Source organism: Colletes latitarsis, chromosome 3 (genome assembly GCF_051014445.1).
Source record: "Colletes latitarsis isolate SP2378_abdomen chromosome 3, iyColLati1, whole genome shotgun sequence".
Taxonomy (NCBI): domain Eukaryota; kingdom Metazoa; phylum Arthropoda; class Insecta; order Hymenoptera; family Colletidae; genus Colletes; species Colletes latitarsis.
This window is the reverse complement of record NC_135136.1, coordinates 34,380,080-34,403,158: the sequence shown is the minus strand read 5'-3', so window position 1 is coordinate 34,403,158 and position 23,079 is coordinate 34,380,080. Positions and strand designations below refer to the sequence as shown.

The 23,079-nt window shown below is 39.2% G+C and overlaps 1 protein-coding gene across 5 annotated transcripts in view; it reads left to right on the top strand.

The window, feature by feature from the left end:
• Nucleotides 1-23,079, top strand: part of LOC143340235 (uncharacterized) — a 230,975-nt gene that overhangs the window by 165,012 nt on the left and 42,884 nt on the right. Inside the window, exon 1 of one of the 5 annotated variants that reach the window (XM_076761948.1) lies at nucleotides 14,887-15,125. The exons of the other annotated variants lie outside the window; for them this stretch is intronic. Within the exon in view, the coding sequence (XP_076618063.1) occupies nucleotides 15,081-15,125 (45 nt within the window). The 5' untranslated portion in view covers nucleotides 14,887-15,080. Of the gene's footprint in view, nucleotides 1-14,886; nucleotides 15,126-23,079 lie in introns of those variants that run through there. 5 annotated transcript variants of the gene reach the window in all.

Below are 23,079 nucleotides of genomic sequence, written 5' to 3'. Positions count from 1 at the left end.
ACGTTGTGTACATATTTTTATATCTTCTCTTAATTATCTTCGGTTCGTGACTTCGTCTTTAATTTCATCCTTTCCGTCGCTGTAAAAAATTATAAAACTCCCTTCAAGGAAGCATAGGAACATAACGTCGACCGTATCGCGACTTATCTTCCAACGTTCACCGAGCATCACGCAATTGCGTGTTCGGTTGGAAAAAAGAAGCGTTCGTTGCAACGACCGGTGCAAGCAAACAACGCGGTTTATCAGAACGATAACCAGCATCCTGTTTGCTCGCTGTCGCGTCAAAATTTGTCATCGACCGTGAAAAAGTACATCGTCGATGGCGTCCCCCGCCACGTTCATCCCCTTCCTTTTATTGTATTTTTTCTTTTCGATTTCTCCGCAACAGAGGAGCGTCAACCTTTGGGTCTTTGTCTGCTTTGGATGTCGACGGTCGATTCTTTCTTTCTTTTTTTTATCACGCAAGCTTAACGACAGGTTCGGTCCACGGCGACGACAAAAGCGTGCTGAGTTTATGGCGCTATCGGTGCATAGCGCAGCGAGAACGATGTCAATCTCGACGGTCGTGTCGTTAATTGAATCGTACGAAGAGAAATTGTCGCCCCACGAGACAATGGATGCCCTTATTGTGCTCGTTTCCAGCGAGTCCACGCGTTTTCAGACTATTTTTAACTGGGAAATCACGGACGCGTTTATTGTTGTCTGCTGTCCAATTTTCGCGCGAAACTTCTCCAAACGATACCATCGAAAAAGAAATCGACTGCGGTGTCAGGCTTCAGAAACGCACAAAATTCCAATTTTATTAAAAGACGAACCACTTATTCATTACTTCTCGAATGATACTAAAAATTTCAATTATAGAATGAGATATTTTCCTAGTAGTAGATAATAATTTTATATGGATAGCAAACTATTTCTGAAGATATCCTGAGTGTAACTTATCAATAAACAAATTCATATTTTTATTAATAGAATTAATGAAATTGGAGCTTTGTAGAGGATGTATCATCCCCTAAATATTCATATCTTACTTTAAATATTTCTGAATAATCATTAATCATAAATCACTTATTTATCAAATTTATTTTAATAATCATGATAAACAGAGTGGTACTCTGGACAGTCAAAAGCATTAAGAAAATTAATTTTATTCTCTATCCCTGCTTTTCTGTTATAATTTTTGGGAATCGATATTTACTTGTATAGGGTGATACGTATTCAACGATAAAAGAAAATTAACCGCGCGTTTCTCAGCGTTTGAACGATGTTTCTCCCCAGCAACCAGTATAACCGATTACGCGTTTCCCGTCCGGCATGAAACTTCAAAGGGCGTAGGTAAAAGGGCAGTCCTTTGGCCCGATGTGTTTCCCATGTTTTCGCGGCTCGATTCCATCTCGTTGTTTTTGCAATGTTATTTTTCACCGTCTTGGCAACGGCACCGGGTCGTCCATTAGCATTATTAAGGGTGGCGTTTCTATCGGGGCAAGAGTGCACCAGGTTAAAAGTATTGGACCGCGGTAAGCGCATCGTCACTTATTGAAATTAAATCTGATATCGTAAATCGGATTCCGCGAGATACGCGAAACGAACGCCGGACGTTGCTTATCGTCGCCTCGGGTCGATAGATAACCAGTTCTCCAGAAACTTTACTGCAAAGAATCGGAAGTTATTCGAAAGATGCTAGAATAGGATGGAAGTTCTCCCTCCCCGATGACGTTTTTATCCTTCCTTTTCGTTCGTTTTCCCCTCTCTGATACACTCTATCGCACGTTCTATCAGGACGATACCGTTTTATGATCGAGGCATTATCGAAAGGCTTGAAAGGATGAAGTATAAAGCAATACAGAGACACGGTTATCGAGGCGTGGCGCGAGATAAGTTTCTCTGTTTCGTATCGAGACTTCTTTGAAAGCATCGCGTTGAAATTTGTACAGTGTAGCGAATTAATCGACGAACTTATGATTCGAGAAGTTTAAATCTGACGCAGTCGAGCATTCTGAAAGTTGCGTTAAATTTTTAATTAAATTCGTCTTTGGACGAGTGCAAATCACTGCAAACCTCTTCGTACGCATCAATGAATCGCTAGACGACGAAACAGAAAAATCTATACACCTCAGAAGAGTAAATGAATTATCGAGAATACAGGCGAGTACAAACGATGATTTGGTTCGTCTTTCTCTATTAATAGGTTGATTTTAGTCTTCTTTGCGACGCTGCAGTTCTTGCTATCTGTTAGAAGCTACTCTTTGAAGGTATTCTTGGTAATCCTATTATCTATTAGAACCTACTATTCGACGCTTAAAAGAGGGAGCTTCTAATGGGCAACACGAACTGCAGAGCTGCGAAGTGGACTAAAAATAACTTATTAAATGGAGAAGACGAGTTAACTCGTTGTACTGTTCCGTGGGCCCCGCAAGTATATTTTTCAGGAGCAACTCAGATCGTGTTTGGTCTTTGTTATGTCTATAACGCTATTTGTACTCTTTACTATGTCTATCTTTAATCGTATCGTAAAACTTGCATCAGTCTTTATTTATTTTCAATTACGCGAACATTCGAATTATGATATTGCCTTTCTCGAGAAGCCTTCATTAGAAAATTAACACAGCCCTTAAGCCTTAGGATTAGTATACCTTACAATTATACTACAAATGTTCAAATTTTAGTTCTTCTATAATCATAGAACAAAATAATAGTGGTTTGAAATCGGTTTTATCGATCGTGAATTAACCCTGACCAAAACAAACAGTTTTCATATTTTGCAACTGCAGACAAAGTCCCAATCTATTTATCTAAGATAAAGAATAATTTTTCATAAAATAAGGTAGCGGGATTTATTCTCTACTAAGAATGAAAGTTGTCCCGTGTTGAGGGTTGAACAGATCGAAGGAGCACGCGTGGTCGTATGTTCGACGCTCCTCAAACATCGATTTATCTGACGTCTGAGCAAATTCGACGATATGAATGGGCATACGCGAATGGACGATAGGACACGTACGAGCCTCAGGAAGCTCCTTCACGCGTTATCGAATGGCGGTACGATCCGGAACAAACGTCCCCGTTGTGTTCGGAGGCGGCCTGATAATTCTGAACAAACACCCGTTGGCGATAATTCACTAGGAAGACAAAACGACAGAGACGTTTCACGGGGCAGATCTCCCTGGAATATTTTCAGATTTTCCGCGGACACGCGACACCGTTTTTCCATTCGCCGAGCTTTCAAGCCCGGCCAGGTCGCTGCCCTTCGCATTGATACGTCACTGTCGGATCGAAGGGCGCGGACAATTAATCATACCGGGCAGCACACCCTCGTGGATAAGGAAAGTCGATTCCAGGCGACACACGAATATTAGGGTGGCCGTTTTAGCGACTAGATCGGGGGATCTAATTCGTCGTACGACTGACGGGAATGCTTCTCGCTGAACAATCGCGCGACAGGCGGTCTACTTTGAACTGTGCGTCAATTAAGGTTGACTTTTTTAACTTCCTCGGTCGCTGGGAGAACCGTTGGACTCTCTCGTCTGGATACTAAATAGCACTTTCGACCTTTGAAGCGACATATTGGCTTCGAGACAGTCGATTTGGTGGGGAATTGAAAATAAAAAGGCAGAGATACATCAATAGGACGCTCAAATATTGCTTGGCTTGCTTCGATCTTTTATTTTTGGCCCCGATTTTTTGTAATAATCGAAGTTCTAATATTTGAGTGGCTCTGATTCACGTGAAATCTGACCGTTCCCGTTTAATTATAAAAAGAAAGGCAGTACTGTATTTCGATCATAGAAATAATAAAGTAGAGATTTTGATCAATATTTTTAACCCCAACAATACAGCCATTAATACAATTTTGTGTTGATTTACGGGAAACTAAAATTTAAAGCACGAGTACGCGAGTAAATGAAAATAATATTTACGATTCAAGTGAAAAAGAAATATTATGTTAAAGTATGATGTTTAACCATTTATTTCTAAAAGGGATTCCAAACTATCACTTTTAAATACGTTAAAAGTACTTGTATCGTCGAGTAATCTTCAACTTACAAAGTGCAATACGAGGTCCAACGATTCCATCGAAAGTACCAGGTTTAGTCTTCTTCGTACATGAATCGTGTTTTAAATAATTGTAGACTTTCAACTTTGTCTTCTGTTATTAGGTATGCGTATTGAGACAATAGAGCATTGTTACCATTTTTATTCGACCGTGATTATATATCGATGGTGAAATTGTTTGGTATTAAACGATGAGTATGCTGATACGATCAAACATAACTGTTTTGCGTTATTGTGAAACTTTGTTGATTATATGCTCAAAGCTAACTGGGTCGATCTATCGTTCCGTACCGTTACATGCAAACTTCTTTGATCATATAGGGTACTGTTTATTATAAAATTAATAGTTTACCACTAGGCACAACTACTGCCCCTCTTAATTTACTAAAAAGATTACAAAAATAAAAGGTTTGCATTTTGTTCGAGTATTGCTGATGGAGTAAAACTGATGCAGCTAAACTTTGCCATATGCGAAGTCAAATTAAATAAATTAATTAATACGTTGGAGGGTATATCTTATTATATATATGTATCGTGTCAGCAATCGTTTTCGTTTGGGTCTCGAAGTTTCTATGGGTGCCCTCGTCAAAAGGGGGAGCCAGTTTGCAGACAAGTCGACTGACATTAGGGTGGCGGTTTTAGGGACTAGACACCCGGTCTAATTTGCCGTTTACTCGGCAGGATGTTCCTCGTTCCCTCGAAGAATTGCACGATACGCGGTGATAAGCGGCGAGCTTTAAAGGGGCGCCGTTTCCGGACCAAGCATTCTCGTGAATGTCGCTTGATACTTTGATCTATCGCGCTTAGAATCTACGATAGACGCTCTCCGCATTTAACCTTCTACCCACATTCGCTTCAAAAATTTCTGGGAACAGTCAAATACCCAGGAATGGACTTCTCATTCAAATTAAAATTTGAAACCACCATTTAAATTTAAATTATGGGATACAAATTATTTCTTAATTAAAAATTTATGTAATCGTTTAATATAATTTAGCAAATGATTAGAACCAGGTTTGAGAAAGTTGCCAAAGATCAATATATTATTCTTTGCAAGTCGAGCAAATAATAATTGAATAATTATTATTCAATGCTTGTTTCTCATTTATGTTATCTAATTTCAATATGGAAAATAACAACGATCGAAACTATATTTAAAATCACTAAAATCATCAGTATTTTCTATTTTAAAAAGATAAAAAATGTTATCAATCAGATTATCAATGACACCTCACCCATATCAGAATAATTTATCAGAAGTTTATTGCTCAACATGATTCCATTAAGTACGCAATTTCCTCGAACGATGGTGTAAGTTCTTTTCCATTTGATAAACGAGATTACAAAATTAATTTTAATTTTTATCGTAGTCCTTTACACTATAATACCATAAATTTTAATTCTCAAAAAGCTACAGAATGCACTTGATACACAAAAGTGTAAAAAATACTTAAAGTAAGATACTTAATTATATTTAGGAGTTGAAACAACCCTCTACAACGCTCCCAAAAATATGAATTTGCATAAAGATCCGCAGTGTACTAAAAAGAGTGTCGCTTTCTCGGAAGCGTCGCGCGAAAAATCACGCAATTTTTCCATTTCTCGTCCAATTAACACCGAACGACGAACCCAAGAGAGGGACAACGTCAATATCTCGTCATCGACGCGAGAAAGGAACGATGACATCGCGCGGTGCACGCAAGTCTCTAGTGCGTCATGCATTGTGGATCGAGAGTGGCTCTCTCGAATGCATTTTCGTGCACCGGATATGCAGGCACGCGACAGCCCGACCAGCGTCGCGACGATGGATGCTTATTCTTCGCGCGCGTCTCTCGCGTTCCAGCGACGCCGAAAATTCTTCTTCGTCGCACGAATCGACAGCCGAGACGCGGCAATATGTTGTCCCCGTGAATTTCGAACTTTAAATCTCGCGCATCGAGACGGAAGATCGAACGGCGCAGTTCCACAGCAACTTTTCCGACGAATAGCATTCGATTTTTCTAACTGCATTCGCGTGGATCCCGAGAATCAAACGTCGAAGTCAAAAAAGTTTCCAACAAAGTACCTAATTCGAAAATTTACGAGCTTTATCACAAACAACGGAAGAACAAATTTTATTGGATCTCGTATTCGGAAATAAAAATAAAGGAAAGAAAAATGTACTTAATTCAAATCATAAAATTATACGAATTATGCATTGACTAGTTGGACTGTGGCAGCATAATTTGAAGCAGGAATAAATTTTATTTTAATTTAATGAATCGTCAAACGTGTTAAGGATATTAATTATTATCAACGATAGTTGTCTAATTTTATCAAATATTTACCTATCACATCAGAGTACTAAACTATAAATTTACTAAATATTTCCTACGTTATACTCTTCAACGTTGATCATTTTTATACACAAATTAAACCAAAAAGCGAATTAATTTTTCAAACTAATCCCTCAGTAGATTCCAGACGAAAGAACATAATAATTTTCTTTTGCACTTAATTCATATATTTCTTCTACATTAAATCGAGAAAAATTTATGGCATCGCAGCTGCTTTCTACGTTTTCTTTATACCCTGTCCATTAACGCCGGTAGCTGCCTCTTTAGACGAAAATGAACCCCAAAGAAGTCGAAAAGAAATTAATTTAATTATTTGCTTTTAAGTAGACTGCTGACTGGAAGCGGATCCGAGACTAAACGCCATAATTTTTCTCGTTATTTGCTCCTCGCGACCAAATACACGCGCCTCGTGCATTAAACAGCAAGAAGTTCGAAGTCGATTAAGTACTTTCGCAGCTGCTTCTTAGTCTTTCTTCATTCCGTATTCATTGATGTCGAGTACTTTGACGCGAATGTAACATGATTATTATACCAGTGGTTTTTTACAAGATGTCGGCTCGAGGCGGAGACGTACGGCTGTTCGAATGCAAAACTGCAGTCAAGTGCACAAGCACACAGAGCGCGTCTTCGCGTACTTGTTTTCAAGTCAGAATTAAACTTATGCTTCTCTTTAGAAAACAAAGAGCTCGTCTCCGGGCGATTCTGCCGCCTCGGCAACGAGTCTATAATTATATTTGCCTCGCTGCTTCGCGTTTCTCAGATTTCTATTGTACGTTTTGCGGGGAACGCAGCCTTGCTCGCATACGCAGACGCTGCGAAATAAACGAATTGATCGAACAAGAAGGGGGGGAAAAATGCAAATATCGAGAAATCGAATTCGAAATCAAGGATATTACGTTTTATGCGTCGATAATATCCGCGATGGATCATCGTCGCTGGCGAATTTTAATCCCGAATTTGTCTTTTCGAGGCAAGAACGTAAATAAAGAACCTCTTTCTTCCTGAGTAGTATTCCATTTAACTTTATTCGCATTATTCATTCTTAGGATTATTTTTTTCACAAATATTTCATTTGATATTGCTCGTAAACTCGTTTACAAATTTTGATTTGAAAAAGCCAAAATAAAGATACTGATAATCACTTTCGAGTTAAAAAATTAGGAAAACTTGTCCCGAAAAATGAATTAAAATTGGATACATAGGTTGAAAAGCTTTGTAAGATGTTCGTTCGATCGTTGAAAATATTTCTGACCGTTTGATAGAAAATATGTTCCATGAAATACTGCATTATTGCCCTGTCCACCGAGGGAACGGATCGATGTTCTCGTTATTCGGTTAACGAGTATGTAATCGAATCCGAAATCTGAGATCCGCCATAGTGGAAGCTTTAATGGCACTTCTTTGTGAAATTCTGACGAAGACAAAGCCCTGTCTGTCAGAAAGTATTAACTAAGGAACTGTAAATCGAAGGTCGTTAGGGACCGATTGTTCTCGCAATTTCCGCTGCAATTATCGAAGCACGAGAAATCGCCGGTCGAGTCTAGATTTTCGGGAACGGAACCGAGTGTCTCCATTACCTAAACTCTAATTGGGGTTGAACCGCAGCCGGCGGTGAGATTATACAGCGCGAGGGCACTGTACACATGGTAATGGGTACCTTTAGATCCCGTTTCTGCGTTACTACGATAATGGAAACCAAAGAGCTGCTTGGTAGGCTCTGGTTAAAGCAAAATGCGTGCCCCTGGAGTGTGTTTGACGTGTTCGTACGGTCGATCGGTTCGCTGAAACTTTGAATTTTGCCTAGAGGGGTTCTTTCGTACGAAGAAATTGAAAAACGAACAATATCTGGCAATCCTTTTGGAACAGAAACCCCAGAAAATATTAAATTGAAACTTGTATTAATTGATATACTTACGAAGATATTACACAAATTTTTTTATTCAATTTATTCTGCTAACGAAAGAGTTACTAATAATATTCCGGTGTCCCTAGATGGGATCAAATTGGAAAGTTTAAACAGATTATTATTGTATACGAGTATAGTGTTTGTCTAAAGATAACTCTGGTTTAAAATATCAAGTCGATTATAGTTGTGTAAATTTTGAATAATCGAACTTTTTTAATGCACCGTGTGCACAAGAGTATAGTAATATTTTATATTTATATGTGAGAAAGGAGTTACATTATTCAAACGAATTTACGCGTAGTGAATTATAAATATACAGGTCAAAAAGTAAATGGAAATAGTCACTCGTAGAAGAGTTTCATTTTAATATTAATATAAGTAAGTGGTCACCTTAAACGAATTGTAAAACAATTACGTTCGACTCAAACAATGGTTAATTATCGTCGAATTAATGATTGTCTGTGTCATTAGTACCAATGAGTCAGGTTACTCATGCATTTGGTCGACAGTATATGTGTCTAACTTTATTTATAATATCGTTTTATTATTCCAACAGTGTCCTTTCTAAAAATTAAACTGACAGATATGCAGTATTGTACAATAGATATGATAGAACAGAAGATCCTAACATCATGGATCATTGATCACCAACTATAGAACTATAAATTAGGCAGCTAGACAAACAAAATTAAGTAACCATACTAAAGAAATTTACTTTATACTGACATTTTAATTGATCAATTTTCACTATATCAATTCTATTACTAAAATAATAATGTAATATTTATTTATTTGTCTGTCAGTTGTTCGCGTAATAATTAAATGCTCTTTCGTTAGATGATTTCTGGAGAAATTATGTTTAGCAAACGTAGAAATGTATTCTTCCATTTGGTTGCACTCTCGTTTCTTTTTTTTGGCAGAACGAATACGGAACGAAGTTCTCCTCAGGAGATTTATAGACTGGCAAAGTGGTTTAGATCGTTGCGATCTTTCTATCCTCTCTGATCGATCGTCGATTTTGAGCAGCCATCATTTTATCTTAGCTTCCATTTTCAGCTTTATTCGGTCGATTTCACCCCATTTCCTGGTACAAGTTTACATAACCGATACAGATTATACCAATGCAAAATATTTTTATCAATTTGTTGGATCCCTGGCATAATACATTGCTAGTTTTAAAACGAATCAAATGCAATATAGAACACAATTTCGTTCGTTGGGGTTATCGAAATCCCTTGATTAATTAATGCTCGTACCAAAGTACATACGAATGTGCAAATATTTACGTTTTATATTTATAGAACAAAATGTAATATTAATACTGCAATAAACAAGAATCTAGCCTTGGTTAAATGATATTACAAACCATGTATTGTATAAAAGAAGATGAAAATAAAAAATAACACAAACTAATAAGTACAGTAATATTATACACAAACATAGAAGCAGAAAGGGGAAGAAAAAGCCATAAGTAAAAACTTAGGTACTTGGAAACAAAATAAACTGACTTTGTTGGAAGTGAATATATTTTTATATAATTACTGTAATTATTAGTTAGTGTTTTCCATTCGTTTTCATCGACATCTTCTTATTAATCAATTTACTATTTTCTTTTACTACTTAGATTCTTTTTCTTGCAATGTTTTAATTTATTTCACGAATAATAAAACATTTAAACGTTCCTAACATAAAATATAATATCTTTTAAAGGCACAATAATACAAAATGATCGATTTGTATAAAGAACAGTGAAATGCAACTGTGGCAGTTTGTAAAAGAGCCACGACTCGTTCCAGTTTCTATAATAAAATTAAGATTAAATTAAAGGGGAAGGACGATCGATGGATTTTGTGTTGCGTTCGCCTTTGAAAACGTGGACGAAGAACAAAGGGGTGAGGGCGGTCGTTAAAAGAAGGCCGGTTGCATTTCGACGCGTCGAATCTTTTCAAGGGGGGCCGAACGGAATTTTTCACCGCGAAACGGGGGACTGGACACGGGCAATTTCTGCCGGAGGGTTGCTCCCGTACATCCACCCCCTGTTTCGCAGGTTCGTGCAGGCGCGTGAACGCACGAGCGAGCTCGAATGCAGCACCTGAGCGAATGCATCGAGTCTCCGCGTCCGACCGTTCCTCTCCAGCGTCCCTGTGAAGCCACCCCGTTCCATTTTTACCCCCCCGTTGGGGGAAGGGAGGGCAATTCGAGCCCCGTGGACGAAGAGTTGTTACCGTGCCGTCGGTTTTCGAGGGTTCCATCGAGTGGAGAACTGGGGTCGCGCAAACAAGACGACTCGTTCTGTTCGTCGATGCGTCGGATTCGAATCGCGAAAGGAGAATTTCGAAGTGGCGGAAGGGTAGTGGAATTCTTCCGACGTATAATCTCCAAGTTTCGAGCCCCAAACGCGAGACAGAGGCGAGGATTGCGTTTACTTGGATTCGTACTTTATCTTAGCGTTGAATTTATGGATAGAAAAGCTCTGGCAACGAGATCTATTCTGTTGGGAATTAAAGAACCATGAAAATTCTGCAACCTAGTTGAGAATACTGTGTCAGTGATTTTACTTTAATGGAAATCTTTAAGTATGTCGAAAAAATCATTTGTTGTTGTATTGGTGATTCTAATAATATACATCGTACTACATAATTTTGTTTAATTTCTGAGCATTGGAAGTGTATATATTTTTTATTTAAAAATGTTGTTACGTAAACGAAAGATGTTTGCAAAGTTGGTTTAAGAGATTTAGATTTCGATATAAATAGAAATGGAAGTATTATAGTTTCGATGATTTAACATTTTTCAACGAATAAAGAAATGGCTCGAGTTTCTGTAACCACTGATTCCAATAAAATACTATTTTACCCCTCGCTTGGACCATAGTTTTCATTAGGATTTGAACTTGCCAGATTAGCGAAAGTTTGTAAGAGTTTTTATACTCGTGCAAGGGGGTCGATGGTTCTGGCGAAAGCTGTAACGCGCTGCTGTTACGAAGTTTTATCCTATTTTTTGAAAAGGTAATTTTATCGCGTTGGCTCGCCGTCTACAGAGGAGAACTTCTTCGAGTATTTAATTACTTCGCTTCTCGTTACGATCATAGGAAGTTTCCTCGAGGGAAATGCGAAAATCATATGAGAAATTACGCGAGATGCATCGTTGCATCGACGCGGTTCCGTCTTTAATTAAATTCGCCCAAAGCCGGGGGTCGTTACTTACATCCTTTTAATTAAGCTCGTTTAATCGGCAGGACCATTATTCGTTTCTGGTAAGTTGAAGATATAATTGCTGTCTTGTGACTTGTAGCTTTCTTTCTTAAATTTAGGGTCACCGTATGACCGAAATATTTCAGGGAATTGAACGATGGAGTATAACTAGAGACGAGGAAAATTCTTATCTAGATAAAAATGTTTATCCGTTATTCGTTAAATAAATATAAAAATTTTAATTATGGAATGAAACATTCCACCACGAACGGATAAAAATTTAACTGTTAGTCTTGCGTATTAAATTTACAAAATGATGCAAGATTTAGTTATTACAAATTGGACACCGATGAGCAGTAAAATTTTAAGAGACATTATTTACGATTATAATTCAAATTCTACAGGGGATTACCAGAGAAAAGAAAGGAAAAATTGGTAAAATAAAGTAGTGGGTTAAGTAGCGGGTAATATACACAGTAAAACCGGTTTGCAACATCGTAATTACGTAATTATCCCTGAGTTCGGCTTTGCATGTATACGTAAGAAGGAAAAGATTTCAAGGATTCTAATTAAATTCAATGTTCTGTAAAAAACATTTCGAACAAAGAATTTCCGTCTTGCAGGCTGCAACGAAGATGAGAACGGTCTGATAGAAAGAAACACGAGCAACAAATATTATTCGCGGGATAATACAAATATTAAATTTACTAAATCATTCGTCTTTATTTTATTATTTACATAATGTTTCGAGACTAGTTAAAATATACCGTTTCAGTAGTAGTTATTAAACAGATTAATTCATTATAGATACAGAGTCGAATTCTGTTGGCACAATAAATTAGAATAAATAAAAACGTTCATACGATGACCAAGTTCTGTTCTAAAAATACAGTTCACCCAAGAAGCAAACGATGAAAAAGGAAGCATTTCCAACTGACGCATTCCTAACAGGTTTTCCGAAGGATCTTATTCGACATCTTCTGTACATATGTACTTGGAAACGTTATAGCGTTACTTATAAGTATGATCAAACCTTAATGGAAGACGTATGAACTTTGTACGAGTACATGTATAAGGTTACGATTTGTCTCTATCGCTTTATACGTTGGAATACACACTTATACGATACCTGATACGCTATTACTCGATACTATATTACGATCAGATGACTGTTTACTAGCGTTCAGAACCTCCGAGAACCAAATAGGTATTTGTAAATACTTGGCTGTTGCTTTCAAGAAATTCGATGCAGTCTACATTCGAAGTACTTTTTAGAAAGACAGTGAAATTTTTCCACTAGCCATCTAACCATCACTAATTATAGAATGATACTCGTCGATCGATGGTTTTCTAAATTTTCCACATCAATCGTTTGTAGAACTCAGGATCTCTTGGAAAATGTGTCATTGCAATTTCTTGACGTTCGACGTCAGCCTTTATCCTTTCTTACGACGAGGAAAGTTAATATTGAGAATCGATACTGTCGACAACTGGAATTACGAAAAGTTAAGAAAAGAACATTGATAAATGGGGAAAGTTCCTCTCTTCGCATGTTTCGTGATTACTGCTCTAAAAAATATTTTCTGGTTAAATATTTTATTTTTCTGGTAATATCTACTTGTTCCTTTGACTTAAAACTCCTACAGAATATTTATATACATATATCATCCAAAATATAGCGAGATATTTTTGATATGAATATAGGATCGTAAAACAAACAAATATAAGCCTAGATTATTTCGATTCAATCGTATATTCTCGTTACTGTAGAAGCTTTCGCGAGTACAGTAACGATTCCATACATGATTCGTAAGTTGAACATTTCTCCCAACTAAAGGAAATTCGACACCAGCAGATATCGCAGGATACAAACATCTGGTGTCGAATTTCGCTTCCGCTGTACGAAAGACGAACACGTCAATCCCGGAGCGTTCATTTTACGAATCATCACTGTATACTTCCACAGGAAAAATTGGGCATTTAATCCAGGGGACATTCTGTCAATATCATGTCCTAAATTTCTACTGAAAAAATTTCTGAAACAAAGTACTAAATATGTCTCGAGACTCCAAAGGATTATTATGGTGTCGATGGACGACTGATTTAATCGAAAAATCAGTTTGACCGCGTTCGATCGAAGGATCTCTGGGGGTGGCGAAGAGACACCCACCACCAGGAAGTCCCAGTTCGGTGGTTCTGTCCGCAGTCGCCTCGCAGGACTCCGGATGGTCTCCTCGCGGCATTGCGCAGGAAAAGCACCGTTGTAGTCCTGTGTTCCTGCGGGAACCGGCGGAATCGATAGCCGCACATGCGCGTGCCGGACGCGGAATCACGGGGAAGGAGAAACACGGAACGGAGGTGGCGCGAGTGCAAGAGAGACAGTCGTTGCTCCTCTCGTTCGTCCGTATCGCGGAGGAGGGAATCGAGAGGGCGGGGAACCGAGTACCGACCGGCTCCACGTTGAATCCCTCGCGGATCAGCATCCAGTACCCGCAATACCACGCCAGTCGCGATCACGGCAGCACGTCCGTGTTCACCATGAACCTCGACCGTGATTCAACCGCGATCGGGACCAGCCAGTTTCCGTCGCGCTCGACCATCGACGCTACGAGAAATCTTCCGTGAATACTCCCGCGCGTTCATCCAAGGACCTCTTTTGGGTTGCAAACTGTTCAAAAGTGACGACTGACGATATTTTGACATACGATTACTGAGACGAATACTTAAAAATTGCAAAGTACCATTTTCGATGGCAAAATTACGAGAGCCTCAGTTAGGTCATAGCTAAGTTCCAAGATTCTCTCGTTCAAAAGTGACGACTGGCAATATTTCGTTGTACGATTAGTGAGAGAAATGACGGAACTTTCAATGACAGATCTATAGATCGCCAGATCCAAGGACTTCTCCCAAGAATCTTCTTCTACTTTGCATCTCGCACTCGACAATATTCTGCTACAGTAGCTCGAATGCAAGGTACCATTTTCAATGAGAGCTTGAGGTAGCTAAAATATCCTCCATCGACCAGAGGAAACTTTCCAGTTGTTTGTACCACTGCTTAAGTAGATCACCACGAACGGTCGTAGAGTACATCTCAATCCGTCGATCGATTCCGGTTGGAAGCTCGTAGATCACGTGCAAAAGGAAGCTGTCTATGATTCGGTCGTCGCGGTCACGGGAGAGGAGCCCGGAGGACGATGACGGCCGGTTGATCCGCGCGATGACTGTCATTAAGCGGTCGTTCGAGCGAGTTCAAGGACTGTCATCGGGTTCAAACGGCGTTGACTTTGATCCGCGCGAGGGTGGCCAGATCCATTTGCTAATCGAATGAAGCGTTCACGAGAATCGGAAGGTGATTCCACGAGACCGTTTACGATGATACGAGAGTTTGCAGGCTTCTCCGGAGAGTCTCTCTTTCGAAGGTATATCCTTCCGTGAGTCATGGGACCGGAAGTCTACACGCGTCCCACCGTCCTCGCGACAAAGTTGAAAGAAACGCGATCGCGAACGCCTTCGAGGGGACTTTCTGACGGGATGCTGTGAAACGCTGTCGGAGAAGATTACCAGGAGCCTGTACGAGGCTTCCCAGGCCGCCAAATGGACAGGTTTTTCCGCTGGAAAAGCCACAAGGCGCAGGACGACGTGAGTATCGCTCGCAGGAAGAATTTACATTTGATTACGCGGATTGCCGGACACGGGTTCTTAGGCTTCCCGAAAACGGTCCCGGTTAGAGGATAAAGGACACGGTAAGGGGGGAGACGAGCGTAAGAGGAAGGTTGCACGGAATGGAAGAAGAAATTATGCATGTATTAGGACGGCTCGGCTTAACCGTGGTCTTTCAGGTGGAACGGGTTCCGAGAAATTGTAGCTCGCTTCCTCTACAAGCGCGTAGGATTGTGTTTTCCGAACCGGTTTCCGTATTTAAAACACTCTATTCCACGTAATAACCGACCATCTCACGGAAAGTTGTTCTGAATGAAAGAGACACTTTGGACTCGCCGGGGAACCGGTGATCGTAAGAAATGGAATTCCGTCGGACAGCAAATTGATTGGATCTTTTTGTCTCTCGCTCGCCGATCCGAGCGTTTTCAACGCTCCTGGCGGTAAACGACACCTGGTATATCGACGTTCCGGGATTTACCGTTTGAATATTCGTGGTACACAGCTTTCGTCAACAGCTATTTATTGCTTTTCATTTTTCGTACACGCGCCAACTGGTTTTGTAATAACGATTAGACAGCGAATTGATTAGTTCCATAACGTTACTCGATAATTTTATGGGTAAATCGAATCGACAACTAGGATATTCTTCTATATACTATACTAAGGAATTAGATAAACAAATTCTCATTTTGGGATTCACTTGTTTATTATTAGTTCGTTTGTCTTATATTAAGAGACAAGAAGATTGAGGAATGTTAAAATCGTCTGATGAGAATAAAATAACAAATTGGTACGTTCAGAGTTTTAACACACTAGGGCATTGTGCATGCTATGCTTTTACCAATATAAATTTATTATTAGCTTTGTTTCTCAGCGCATTAATAAATACGAGGAATACATAATCGGATAACAGATTGCTACTTTCGTAAATATTTTCGCTGATTTTGTTGGTAAATGGCACACCAGACATATTGACATTTCAGGATTTACGCGTAGAATATTCTCGGTACGCAGATGTTGTTAATTGTAATTTATTACTTCCCATTTTTCGTGCACCAACAGATCCTATAATAACTTCTAGTGATGCGTTTTCATTATTTTCTTGAATAAGCAGGACCTAGTATGCTCATATTTTCTGTACATATTTTGTTATCAGTACCTTGTTTTCTTTTTTCCTATATCAAATTACATAATTGGTTTAGCCTCTTGTTTTACGATACAAACATTTTTGCTATTAGCAATTTATTACTTTCCTTTTCCTTCGTGCATCATAGTTATAAAATACAGTTGTATAATAAAGGGATTGTATAATAAGAATCGAACAGCACGTACGTTGCTTTTTTTGTCTCTATTCTTCACGTTTGTCAGTAGTAATTTATTAGTTTCCTTTCTCTTCTACTTAATAAAAAAATTTTTAATTTATGTCCGTTGGCATTTGCGATGAAATAAATTCGAATCGCCATAATCGCGATTGGAAGCTTTCTAAAGAGCAACATTTACTTGCGTAGGTTTTAAATCGAAATCCATAATGCACAATCAATGTATATTAATAAAGTTATAAAATCAGACACGTTTTACCTGTTCGGCGACGACAGTCTAGTTTTTACTTCGAACGTATCTTTTTGACGTTGTCGATTTCGATTTCCATACGTACTATAGTTCGACAGGTGTTACTATTCTACTTTCTTATTAGTTTCATAAATTATTTGCTAACTGGTGGCTGTCAAAAATTAAGTAATAAACTCAAGAAAAATATATATTTCATATTTTCAATATTTATTCCTCGGAACATTGGGAAAAATTGAAAATTTCCTAAATTACCATTCGATATTTTAATTCTAGTTTCTCGCTTTTTTATAATTTTATTCTTTCTACTTTATTTATATTTTTAATGTGAATCGCACAGGGCATGTTTCGTTTTATATTACCGTCCAAATAAAGCATACATTGGGTCAATATTTAAAACTGAAAACAACTATCAGAAAACGGGAGTTAATTTATTTCTCATACGTTTCCCACGTCTCTCCACATTTTCGAGATACTCATTACGTAAAACGTTCGAAGAACAACATGATATTTTTATTACGCGAACGTTTCTTTCCCTGGAATAGCAAAATTAAATCGATTTCGCGTTTTCGGAATATTTCCTTTACCGATGGTACGCCTTGCAGCGGATCGCATTGTATTTGAAAAATGTGTCGTTCGAAGGCACTGCAAAACTCGATACAAAGATTCGTACGTCGCCGCAGTAACTTCGTTACTCGAGGAACGACAGGAAACAGTGTCTTGGCACGAAACGCGTCTACGACAGCCAGAGGGGTTGGGGGATTCTTGGGGACGGAGACAAATCACGTATTTTTCTCACTCGTCCAGTGTCTCCGTATTCGGAGCCAAGAAGAGGATTAAATACACTCGAGGTACCTTTTACCCCTACTCCTGCTGGCTTTGAACAGTGTCGTACGTCAGACTTTCCACGAAACGTGACTCCCCCATCTTTTTATTTCAACCCTTGATCCTTGTTTTGCCCGAAAACTACGAAAGTCTAAAGTTTATTAGTAATCGACTCGTATTTTCGACGCAGTTTCCTCTCGGATCCTCGTTTGGCATAGATTCCAGCCAGTTTTCTTTTCATTTCGATTATTGGCAGAGGTTGCTGGAATCAACGTCTCGTAGCTTTTAATATATTGGCTGTCACGTCGTCCACACACGGGTGACACCTGCATTTCCCTGCGAGTTCTTTCACCCTTCTACGAGTGACAGATCCGTCGCCTCGTCGAGACAAATTTCGTCGCTGTCCCCCGAGGGACATGTTTCTTATTTAGGCCTGTAAGTCTATGCACCATAGAGCCATTCATTCTATTTGCAACGTTGCTTCCATATATACGAATTTTATCGAAGCTAGGAAACTCTGAAAATTTTTATAATTACAGTCGAGACTTCAAACTAATTGAAAAGAAAAAAAATTGTTGAGAATTTTCATGCATGTATTTTTAACGAAAATTTGTATCCATTGGTGCAGTACTACCTGAGGAGGACACTCGTTTATTGGATCTCCTGAACATCTCGTTTTTCTTTCCTGAGCTCAGTTAGCAAAAAACCGTCAAGCTGAGAACAGCATTTTCGTTTTGTAAAACTACATTAATTAAATACATACTTAGGTCGAAGCTCTGTCGTATTTATTTAGCGAATAAATATTCAACAAAAATATATTTTTATTTTTAGAGCTCTCTAGCTAGTTCGTCTCTCGCGTTCCGAATTCTTCCGCGAGAAAACACGGAAGTTGCACGCCTAGTTGAAATATCAGCGAGCTTCGTTAGCCGAATCGGGAGAAGCTCGATTTTCTGCGCGGCTTTATCGCCGAGCAATAAAGCTCCGGCGAGAGAGAGGCCTCGCGGCAAATAAATTGGCGTCAGCCTCCGGGTGCCTCCTTTGCCTTTTGCCTGGGAAAACGCGAGCCCTCTCGAGGGCGGCGTGAAAGGCCGAGGAACCGGGAGTCGAGTCGAGCAGAGTCGAGAGTAAACTCCACTCTTTCCTCGAGTAAACCGACACTCGGCGAGTGCGAGCTTTTCTGCTCTTTTCATTTCGCTCGGCGCGGTTCGCCGCCCGAAAGAGACCTCGTGGCCATGAAAAATTTAACGCCGCGCCCCGGAGCCGCGGCAGAAATTATTGCATCATCGGCGGAACAACTTCTTCAGGCGCCGCGAACTCGAGAACGTTCTTCAGGGTTGCTTTAAGTGCGTCGAGCGACCTTTTGCTTAAACGCGTTACGATGGAATCATCGCGCCCACCACGCTCGTAAACGTGCTCAAACTTTTGATAACGAAAGCAGGGCATTTTGGGAACACCCGAGTACCCAAAAGACTGCTAAAGTTATTTGTGACATCGCAAATAATAGGGGTGAATCACCTGTTAACGCATTCATTCTTGCATCGTTGAAATTCAAGTTTTCCTTAAAATTCAATTTTGAGAATTAATTTTTTTAGCTACTTAGTGAAAATTGTGGCATCTGTTATAAGTTGTTCTGTTATAATGTGTCTTTTCTTAAATTTTATTTTTTCCTACAATAATTGAGCTTACATATTACTCGAATTAATGTTTCAACGTAAACTAGACATCTCTGTAGGAATAAATTGATCTCCGGACACTTGATTTCAACGATAGCAAAGTGTTCAATATTTCCAATTATCTACCAGGGGTGGTCCGTAGTAAAACAACCGAAACTTTCGTTCGAGCGGAGATTTCGCAGTCAAACTGCTGTTATTTCTGAAAGTTACGTGGCGTCGGTCAATATTGATTATTAACTTGGTACCCACAGTTTTTGGTATCCTCTGGAACATCGTTGACAACGCTTACCATCCATTCTCATTCAACACAACTTTCCTTAACGACTAACAAATCAAAATGAAACAAATTACACAACTTTTAACCACACGACGAACATCGCTAAAACCATTAACTTGACAATTAAAAGTTAATCGATGTTCCCTTGCTATCTTAAGTACAAAAACTTTGATCGTGGTTCCTAGAAAGAAAGGATCACGCGAATCGTTCCTCGTGTTTTCTCTAGATAATTCAAACACTGAAAAGTGATTACGATCCAGTCCAAAACGACTCCTTCTTTTCTTGAAATGAAATCTACCGGTTACGTTCGTCCCGCACACGCCATTCGAAAATTGCTCACGAATCGATTAACGTCTCGACGAGTGTTTCGCCAATAGAATTCCTCGAGAAATTCGTTCTATCGTTCGGATCTATCTGCCGCGTGCACGTCAATAACACGGCTAAATATCCGTGACAATGCGCACGAGATACGGCGGACATAACATCCACGAGTTTCGCATTACAGGAAGAGTCGACTTATCCGCTCGAATCTAACTGTTGTGCCTGTTGGCCGAATGGTGGTTACCGGGTCGTTCACCACATTCACACCCACACCGCCGCACGGCCCATCGGGAGGACCGTCGATACTGCCGTGTAATGCGCGTCCCTCTGTGTTCTCAAGTACATAAACCCCGATTTATCGAGCCTGATGCACTCACTGAACTCGAAAATGAACGTACTATTTTTATGGAGAACACATTTTTATGGATTTAGTTTTTAAAAGTTTTATCAATCGTCCACGCGGTACAGCGCTCGGTCATCGAAACGAGTTCTTTGCTACCTGCGATTAATATTTAATTTGCAACCAGTCGCTGAAGAATGTTGCTACATAGAAACTTCTTCCTCTCATGGTTCGTTTATTACAAAATTTACTGCCGCTTGGATAAAATGAGTCGTCCCCGAGGCATGACGAGTCGGTGAAATAATCTTGTGGATCAAAACCGGGCGATTTAATTGCATTTCTACATAGTTTCTAGCTTTGATGCATTGGGATTGAGGAATGCAAACTTTAACGCGAAACTTGCTTTTACAAATAAGATGTGTGCAGCCGAGACACGTTGGACAATTTTGTATATGTATTCTTTGGAATTCTGCTTATCTAAAATAGACACATCAAACTTCGTTCTGTTCAGTAAGGATTTAAATGTTAAATAAATAATCGAAAATACTGTAAAATTCAAATATCGATTTTCTCGTGTCTCTTGCGTCATTCAAGCTTAAAAATAAAATAACAAAACACATTGAATTTTAATTCTGTGAAAAATTTAAAAAAAACACGTTTTCTTGGAATTTTTATTTTCGTGATAAAGGGAAATCGGTTCGATGATACCATCCAAATATGTCGTAAGAAAAATTGTTTCACCACAGCGTCGTGAATGGAAAGTCACCGAGAATCGATGAAAATCGTTTGTTCTTCGCGTGGAGATTGTAAGTGGTGGCCAAGGCAGAGTAACTTCACCCTATCGTGGCCCATCCGCGCGCTTCCAACCGATAGTACGTGTCATGGGGTCCCATGTGCCTCGGACTACACAGAGAACTAGGCCGAGGAGCGAGGGGGAGAGGAGTGGCAGCGATCTATCGGGCGCAACGGAACGTGTACACGGCGTACACACGGCGAGCCCAGTTTTCTCCCGTACGCTCGGAACGTTTTGTGCGCGGAGCTGTTGCTTGATTAACCGCCGTAGAACGCCGCATGTACACACACGGCCGAGCGGGCAGCTCGGCTCTCGCATTATTTACGGCTAATGGTTCAAAACGCGGAAGTCCGCTGGCTGTGTGCGCCACCGCGAGAGAAGCGTTCGCCTGGTTCCAGCGCGGACGAGATTTTTCAAAACGCCTTCCTTAGCCGCTCTAGTGAGACTCGAAAAGCCTTGTAACGCTGTTAAAGGACACAGGTACTAGGAAACGTCCTGATTTTGGAACGATTAGAACTTCTGTTTGTGGGAAGATTTCAATATCTCTCGGTATCATCGATAAATTTGTTGGATAAACTTCCGAGGTTCGAATATACGTTAATATAATAGAAAATTTTATCAAAGATTGAATATATACGAGTCTGCAAAATTTCATGGTTTTTTGATGAATCATTTTTGATATATAAAACAAAACAGAGGCCAACATATATACATGTATTTGTTTACGAGTTTAATAGCATCAACGTTTTAGGATATGAGTGTTTTAGTAATAAATAATTAGCATTTTCTTTTTAGTTTTATACTTTATTTTAGAGGAAGACATATCTTTTACTCGTGGTCCTTCACAAACGACTAAAAAATATTCTCACCGGGAGAAAGATCTATGACGCAATTCACTCTTGCCGGTAACTCTTATCTGCAAAGTAAAACCAAAACAATTTGGTCATTAGCCCACGGAACTACAGTACTATGAACTAATTATACTAGAAAAGGATTTTAGATAGAGATTAAAATTTTGTAATGGAACACTTCTGATATATAAAGCCAAACAATGACCAATATACATATATCCATACAAATTTGTGACAAAAGAATAATAGTGCTAAGATACAATGACTTAATACTCAATAAGTTAGTCAGATAGCACTCAATTAACGTCTACAATACCGATAGGAATTGTTGAAACTTCAATGAGAACATAGCATCAAAGTAAATGTGAAAATAAACATAGAAGATAGTATAAATTATAATAGTTGTTACGTTCATATGTTAGAGGATGAAAAGCCCTTTAAAATGAAATTTGTTTCAAGTCGATAGCGTAATTAGTTCCGGAGATATGACAATTTTTGTTTCAAGTCGAGCGTCAAAGTAAATGTCAAAATAAACATAGAAGATAGCATAAATTATAGTAGTAAGTATGCTCATCAGATAGAGGATGAAAAGCCCTTTAAAATGAGCGTTTGTACGAGTCGATAGCTTAATTAGTTCCGGAGATATAGCGTTTTTAGTTTCGCATCGATGCGATAGCTAGTTTCGGAGATAGAGTTTGTTTACGGTTTGTTGTGCGCGTGCGAGTTCATTCAAGAAAATAGTAAACAGTGCGTAGTAAATTCTTGGAAATACTACGCCCGGAACTAGGTCACTCGGCCACGAGTCACGTACGAAAAAAGAGAGGTCCGGCGCGACGCGTCAGACGAAGACAGAGGTAGTCAAATTAAGAAAAATACCCTTTTACATAAATTACGATATCTCGAAAACGGATAGTCCGATCGACAAAAACCAAAAGCCATTTTAAAGGGGAGGCTTTGCCGCTTCTAACGATGGCTTAATAATTAATAAAACACTAGTAGTTTCGGAACTGCACGCATCTAAAGTTTTTAGTATTTTTAATATGCGTTAATAGGCTTTCGTTAGGCGGAGAGTAAGACGTAGCGGAATTTTAAAAATTACGATTGTCTTTACACGATGATATCTTCAAAACGGAAAGTCGGATCGACAAAAACCAAAAGCCATTTTAAAGGGAAGGCTTTGCCGCTTCTAACAATGGCTCAATAATTAATAAAACATTAGTCATTTCGGAACTGCACGCATTTAAAATTTAAGTATTTTCAATACGCGTTTCAGCACTGTTTATCAAA